General features: G+C 43.7%; 1 protein-coding gene across 4 annotated transcripts in view; it reads left to right on the top strand.

The window, feature by feature from the left end:
• The window catches only part of DUBAI (Deubiquitinating apoptotic inhibitor), a 119,898-nt gene extending 113,622 nt beyond the window's left edge, over positions 1–6,276 (top strand). For all 4 annotated transcript variants that reach the window (XM_075882271.1, XM_075882270.1, XM_037429349.2 and 1 more), the window contains one exon: positions 5,802–6,276. In XM_075882271.1, coding sequence (XP_075738386.1) covers positions 5,802–5,948 — 147 coding nt within the window. In that variant the 3' untranslated portion in view covers positions 5,949–6,276. The remainder of the gene's footprint in view (positions 1–5,801) is intronic.
• Positions 6,277–8,433: the final 2,157 nt, after the last annotated feature.

Raw genomic sequence — 8,433 nt, forward strand, 5'->3', positions numbered from 1 at the left:
AAATGAATTACCCCATGATGTAAAGCAATAGCTGAGATGTCTGTGTATGAATGCATAATGCAATGCCTTCAGAGTTTCGATTTTAAAACATATTCGTGACTTGACCAATGCTCTGATACCGTATGAAATCTTTTTACAAACAGAATTGATATGTTGCTGAAATTTAAGATGTGTGTTCATTATAACTCCTAAAAATTACGTATGATCACTTATAGGAATAACTACTGAGTTCACAAAAAGGTGAGCAATGAATACTAGTTTTTTGTTTGGTGAATGAAAAAGCATAAAACAGGTTTTGGAAGGACTAATCAATAATCTATTATAGTTGCACCAGTCAACAAGACAATTAAGGTCAGCTTGAAGTCTTGACACGAGAGGCGCTAAATCCAAGTGATGAGAAAAGAGAGTCGTGTCATCAGCGTAAAGTAAACAAGAAGAATAATTAAGGCAACATGGTAAATCATTTATGAATATTAGAAGTAGTAACGGACCCGAAATTGAACCTAGCGGAGAACACCTCTGGTAATGGGGTTGGGACTGGATGTAAAATTTTTGACCGAGACCACCTGAAGCCTATTAAGAAAAAAGCTCGGTAATAGTGTTAATGCGGGACCAGTTATGTCATAGTACTCAAGTTTACAAAATAGGATGAAATGATCAATACTATCAAATGCTTTAGTAAAGTCGACGAAGACAGAACCTGCAATGTTACCATTATCAATGAATGATCTGATTTTGTCAGTGAAACAAGCAATTGCAGTATCAGTGGAAAGACCAGCCCTAAAACCAAACTGACAAGGAGAAAGTATGGTAAATATGCTTAAATATTCGGATATTCTTATTTCAATTATTTTTTCCAAAGTTTTATTCAGGAAGGGATTTGAACAGAAGCATTGCTTTTTGATTTTGACCTGCCAGTGCGTGAAGCATCTTACGGGCCCTGAATCGATCTCCTCGTTGCTAAATATTGTGCATGCCCATATTAAGAGTTTCGAACATGCTGCATTGAAGGCGGTGGCAAGTCAAGTTCAAGTCAAGGAGTGTTTTTTAATACGGGGGTTAGTGTAAGACCCGATGTCACTGATGACTAACACGAGTTATGCAGCTGACAAAACTCAATTGTACTCGTGTCGTGCTCACCTTGCAGTAGAAAATGCATGCTGCATTCCTTTAAGGCGGGGCTTTGAAAAAGAGTATGCATTTACATCACATACACAGGGTGGCCTGCGTTTATGAGTGTGAGTATAGAATCGGCCACCAATTTTTAAAATTGTTTTTTTTTTTCCAACTAGATGGCTTATGGTTGTATAGTTTGGCACATATCATCATGATACCTACGAAAACACATGGTCGAAATTTTATTGAAATCGGCAAGTATTCGAAAATTGCTGGATTTCCTCTTTAAGGTGGCTAGAGAGACGCAGACGCTCCCCCTGACCCGCCCCTCGAGCAACCGCCAATGGTTGAGCGTTCTAACATACCGTATTTACTCATGTAATGAGCGCACTTTTTTCTCGAAAAATTGCAGCAAAGTTGGGGGGTGCGTTTATTACACGGGGTAAATCTTATGAAAACTTTTTCAGGAGGAGCAAAAAAATGCGGTAATGCAAAAAAAAACGTTAGGTTGCTTAGGTTTTCGCAGTTGACATATGCGTACACTGTTTGGAAACAGCGTCTTTGTTGCGCTTTACTCAGCTTCGATAGTTGATGGCACTATCTTCTGCAAGCTGTCTCCGGCCGCCCATGCATGCCATAAGAGGGTGTTGCGACTATCTTTTCTCGCAATCATTTAACTACAATATCTGCTGTGATCTCGAGGAGTGCCTAAAAGTGTGTGCTAAAATGCTACGACGCACTTTGCCAACTTTGCGGCAACCTCGCACGACGACCAAGATGATGCCATTAATATTGTAGCAAGTAACCAACATTGCAGCTAGCAACCCCCAAAGCATCAAAACAAACCGTTGATAACAAGATTAACGACAAAATACGGTCGTCATTTCGCTTCAACATGAAAAGTTCCTCTACTCGCGGTTAACAAGCGAAACGAAAATCGGGGGTGCTACCAAGTGGCGGAAATTGTCACGGTCTTTTCTGGACGACAAGCTATTTTTTTCTGGTCTTCCAGAAACCTGCGGCGCAGTAGCGACAAATGATCCTTTACAGCAGCAAATCCTGTCGTTGTTGCTCAAAAATCGCACGCGCGTGGCGGGGCTTTTTCGTATTTGCAGGAAGCGATCATTGGTTGGCGCAGGCGGCTTCGTGACCTTCGCTCGCTGGCTGCGTGTTTATCAGCTGCGATGTCTACATTCGCACCGTTTTTGAACCCCGCTGTGGCGGACAGATAAGACGGGGAAAGTTCCGCGCACAGATAAAAATAAAAACAATACGGCATGCAGCAACAGGTGAAGGGGAGAGGGAGCGAGCCGAAATGGCCGGGGGGGTTGACAAAATAATAAAGAACGGAAGAAATCCAACGGGTGAGGAGGCGCCAGGTGTTGATTAGCAGGACTGCAGCCAATGAATGAAGGTAGTGCGTTTATTACACGAGAAAAAAAAAACAAATTTTGATGACTGAAGTTGGGGGTGCGTTTATTATGCGAGTGCGTTCATTATGCAAGTAAATACTGTCACGAGGTCGTGATGTGGCCGAAGACAGGAGACTTTGTGTTGGGATTTAACTGTTTATTTGGGCGAACCTGTGCCCGGTAAACAGAAAGTCCAATTACAGCAGCAGTCTCGCACAGACGACGACGACGCCGCGACGGAGCTTTCTGAACACAACGCCAACCAGGCAAAGCCCTGACGGCGAAAGCTCACTTACCGAAGGTGGCCTGACGACGCAACATGGAAGCAGCGGAACAAGCCGACGCAGCCGTGACCGGACACCACGCCCTAACAGTAATGCGAGACGGCGAACTAGCGACCTCGACGTTCTTATCGACGGCCACAGTGTGACCGCTCTCGTCGATACTGGAGCCGACTATTCTGTCATCAGTGGGTCGTTCGCCGCGAAGTTAAAGAAAGCAAGAACAGCTCAAGGCCCTGCTCCTGCAATACGAAGATTGCTTTTCGTCGTCATCGAAAATTCGGCATACCCCAATCACGAAACATCGCATCACAACCGAAGAAAATGCCAGACCACTCCGTCAGAGTCCGTACAGGGTTTCGACGTGAGAACGTGAGGCCATGAAGAGACAAGTTGATGAAATGCTGCGGGATGACATTATCGAGCCGTCCAAGAGTCCATGGGCATCCCCCGTGGTGTTAGTGAAGAAAAAGGATGGGACTTTACGTTTCTGCGTCGATTATCGCCGCCTGAACAAAATCACAAGAAAGGACGTGTATCCTCTCCCACGAATAGACGACGCACTTGATCGGCTCCATAACGCCAAGTACTTTTCGTCAATGGACCTCAAGACTGGCTATTGGCAAATCGAAGTCGACGAAAGAGACCGAGAGAAGACGGCGTTTATCACACCGGACGGCCTCTTCGAGTTTAAGGCGATGCCCTTCGGCCTTTGCTCAGCGCCTGCAACTTTTCAACGCGTTATGGATACAGTACTGGCAGGATTGAAGTGGCAGACTTGCCTTGTGTACTTGGACGACGTGTCGTGTTTTCCTCGAGTTTCGACGAGCATCTTCGGCGCCTTGAAGCTGTACTTCAAGCCATCAGGACTTCCGGACTCACACTGAAGCCAGAAAAGTACAGATTTGCGTATGAGGAGCTCTTGTTTCTGGGGCACATTATCAGCAAGTCTGGAGTTTGTCCCGATCCACAGAAAACAGCCGCCATCGCCGACTTCCCGCCGCCCACTGACAAGAAAGCCGTGCGCCGATTTTTGGGCCTGTGCGCCTATTATAGGCGGTTCGTGAAAAACTTCGCCCGCATCGCCGACCCTCTCACTAACCTTACCAAGGCCGACGTGGAGTTCAAGTGGGAAACGCCACAGGAACACGCTTTCCAGGAGCTTAAACATCGCCTCCAGACGCCTCTGTTACTTGCCCATTTCGACGAATTCGCCGAGACAGAAATACATACTGACGCAAGCATCGTAGGTCTTGGCGCCGTTCTTGTGCAGAGGGCTGACTGACTTAAAATATATACACGCATTGAGGTAGAATATACAGAAGGAGGTCCCATAGCACAAGGCTGAAAGGGGACCTCCTGTTAGAAAATGACATGTTGATAAGTACAACAAAATGGCAACAAAAAAAACTTGAAGGGTTATTAGTTACGCCAGCCGATCGCTATCCAAAGCAGAAGCAAATTATTCCACAACAGAAAAGGAGTGCCTCGCCATCATCTGGGCTACGTCGAATATTCGCCCCTACCTTTACGGCACGCCTTTCAAAGTTGTGAGCGACCACCACGCCTTGTGTTGGCTAGCCACCTTGAAAGACCCTTCAGGTCGCCTCGCACGATGGAGCCTGAGACTTTAAAAATATGACATTACTGTCATTTACAAGTCCGGCAAAAAACACTCCGACGCCGACTGTCTCTCTCGTGCGCCTGTCTACCAACCGTTACCCAACGACTCGGATGACGACTACTTCTTGGGAACGATAACTACCGACGACTTCGCTGAACGACAGCGGGCCGATCCGGAACCTTCTCGAAAACTGCAGGCGCGGTTTGCGCTGAGAATCGTGTGGTGTTTTGTGACGATAACAAAAACTTGGGAAATGGAACGTGGCAATACGGTACATTGCACTGACAAACGTGCGCTCAACCGAATGGAACGACTACCGTGGAGACAATGTTTGAAAGTGCTTTTGTCCATAGTTGCTCATATTATTGCTGTACAAAACAGCTGTGTGATTTTTTTTTAAACTCCCCTTTATATTTTGTCACATTCTTTTTATTAACTACAAACATTGTCAAGAATAGGAAAATTTATTATGCATCTTCTTCCTTTGTGATGAGTAATTCCTTAGTGGCAGCACTGGCCATGACTGTTGCTGGTTGTCAGGATTATGCGCACACACATACCCAATAAAATGGACCGTGGAAGTAAAGGCCGCCATCGTGTCTCAAATGGTAGAGCAATGGATGCAATATCCGAAGTTGTTAGGTTTGGTAGTTTTTTCATCCACTATAATTACTTTCCATTCGGTTTATAGTTAATACATTAGAGTAAACACTACAATGTCTCCTATACCTTTCTTGGCATCATTAGATTTTACTTACTCCTTGGAATGAATTGTTAATGTGATCCAACAGACAATGATGTTAAGGAAGGTATAGGGGATGTCATTAGTAGTACAGTTTTAATGTAAATGTGCAGAACGAAAAGTTAACGAAAAGATAACTGCTGCTGGCAGGGACCCGAACCTGCAATCTCCAAATAATGCGTCCATTGCTCAAGCAACTAAGCCACAGCAGCAGTCATTTCCTCATCTAAATTTACAGGGGGTGCATTTAGATGCGTTAATCAGCACCAATACTGACAGCCAGTGTTTTTTTTTTTGGCCTGTTGGCGTCACGTGGCATGTGATATTAATACAAGCAGACAGCTGGCTGATGGTCTTTCGCATACTTTACCTGGAGGCATCAATTGATGTCAGCCAGTACGAGACCCTCGCTATAAATGAAGGAGGAAATTTAAAAGCTCGTTTTTTTTCTTTTTTGGCATCATTGTCTCAATATTGTTTCAAATAAAAAAGAATTTTCTACTTCTTTAGTTCATGAGATTGATTGTGGGGCTGAATGAAGGTTAACCACACTTAGGTGCTGCACACATTTTGTTTTTATTATAATGCAAGATTCACGAAAGCCCTGTTGCTGTTTTTGTATGCAGGAGCAAGAAGCAAAAAGCAAGCGTGCCCGTTGGTCATTCAAGAGTCACAACGGCAGTGACTCCTTTGATGGTGGACCTTCGACTGGTGGATGCGGTGGAGGCGGCATGGGTGGTGACCTCAGTGATCTGCCACACATGGTTTTCTAGCGAGTGCACTTCTTTTAAATTACAGCATGGTCGATGAATCGCAAAAATCTCCAGCCTTCAGTTCATGCAGTGTCCCGTCAGCTCAAGCGGGGTTGGCTCCTTGTTTGTGATAATCATGTAAATTATTTTTGTTAGGCTTTATAAATATTACTGCAATTGCTGTAAATAAGGTTATGAACATGTAAATGTATGCTGGAGATTGTGTAGGATAAATGTTGTGCTTTTATTCCTCATTGAATATTTTCAAGTGTGAAAGAAAAATGTGTGACTTGCTTTTTACGATACCACCCATGCGAATAAAACAACTGAATGTTTGATGATTCCACAATTTGTTCTTGCACAGATGTCGATTTTCATGAGCAGCATCGACATGAGGCGCAGCCCTGTGGCACAGTAATTTCATGGCAATTAGTTATGAGAAACAGACATTATCATACCTATTACTAATAATAGTGAACAAAAGGTTGGTTTACTGGAATGGGGCAGTGTGCCGTCTTCACAGAAAACAAATGGGAGAGTGGTGGTTACTTTTGTGATGATGCCACTAGTAGGGCACCATGATTGGATGGTGTGCCCAGCGCGCGTAATTTCAATTTGCATTTCGGACCTTTGTGCACTTATGAGTAAAACAGTCACATCACACAATTGAAATCAAAATTATCTGCAAGAATAAAACACACCCAACACATTAATGAAATAAATAAGGCTGTTTCTTCATAGTCTGAGCTTGCACAATTCCTATCGCATAACAGGGACCCAGATCGTCTGCTTGTGCACTGTTTTGAGTTCAAAAAGCATAAAAATTTCACAGCTTTATCACAAAGGCGAAGCAATAAATGTGATATCAACAAATTGGAAGGTCACGCGCAGAATGGAAAGCAGATCGAAAAATGCCCCGCATTTCTCACGCACAAATGACGCACCAGACGCACTCACAGCTACAAATGAACGCGAATAAGTGTCTCGGTTGTTATTTCACTGTGTCTGAAAAGCGCGTGTTTTTCACAAACGGAGACTGCAATGATTGCAGTGACCTTTGTGCGTCCGGTAACTACAGCAGGATTGTTCCAAGTGAAGCCCGAGGCTAGCCGAGACGTACGATCCTCCCTTCCTTTCTACCGTGAGATAAGGGCATGAGGGCAAGCTTTCGCAATTCCCACAATGCCCTTAAACCAGTTTTGTCAACTGTCTGATCCAGGTCGCAAAGGCCACCACAAGCAAATTGTCAAGAAAAAGCATTCCCCTGAGACCACTTGAGGGTGAAAGTCATGCAGTGTTATCATCCGATGAGAGTAGCTGCATGCATTGCCAATGCTTCAGTTACTGGTGGTGAATTATGGTAGTGCCCAGTGGTCAGCAACCTTGAAACACCCTCACAGATCACTACACATTGTTAACACTTCTACCACACTTCTACACTTCTACCACACTTTACACTTCTACCACACTATTAACTTGACGACTGCATAGTAGTGTCTTTTTTCAAAAGTGGTTCGAAGCCCAGGCATGGCTGTGTGGTAGAATACTTGACTATCACGGAGAATGCCTGCCTTTGATTCTTCCTCAAACCTTGATTTTTGTTAAACTCATTAAGGTCACGTGGTTTTTTGTAACACTTGCCCCATTTTTCAGTTCCAATGTCCAATACAGTTTTAAAGGGACACTAAAGAGGAACACCCAAACTATTTAGATTGATACATTGTACTCCGAGAAATCTAATGTTGTTAATTTGATCATCATACGCTTATTCATAGAGGTTTCGTTTTTAGGTTTCTTGCTTGAATCTTCGCACGTGACGTCACGGATTACAAATTGTACTTGTAGTATTTCGGGGCCGTAGGCTCAACAAAATTTCCTTATACTTGGTAGGTTAGGTCTATGGCCCCCTCACAGGACACTTCACTTCATTTTTACTCACCGTGAACTACGTAAGCCCCGGCAGCAAACGTTAAAATAGGTGGAATCACGAAGAATCGTGTGGGAACTTCAAAGTGGTGTTGCAACCGACACCTTTCATTTTGCGCGTTTTCTTGCAGCAAGCGTGTTGTTTTTGGTACCATGAAAGCAATTTACTAATCTGAAAAAAATCATTTTGCTCTTTAGTGTCCCTTTAACAAACACGGATTTGTTAACCCAGGTCATAACTTAGAGCAGTAGTCTTGGCCTGTGGGCAAGAAAAGGCTCATCCCAACACCTCTAGAGCATGTGCATCTGTGGAGCCATTGAGAAAGCAAAGAATGTGTATCCAGTAGGCTTGTGTGAATCGTAAACTTTAGGTTCGAAGCGAATAGTAATTTGATCAAATAATTTCAAACCAAATGCAAATAATATATATCACATATAAAAAAGCATATTTGTCATGACCCAACTAACCTGCACAAAACTTTTTAATATTGAAATAAGGCATATGCAAATGTCATTTTTTCTGCTTCAAAGCAAGTGGAAGCAAGTAGCAACACGGTCTGATTTAGTGTAGAAGGCAAGT

This window comes from Rhipicephalus microplus, chromosome 2 (assembly GCF_043290135.1).
Source record: "Rhipicephalus microplus isolate Deutch F79 chromosome 2, USDA_Rmic, whole genome shotgun sequence".
Lineage (NCBI taxonomy): Eukaryota > Metazoa > Arthropoda > Arachnida > Ixodida > Ixodidae > Rhipicephalus > Rhipicephalus microplus.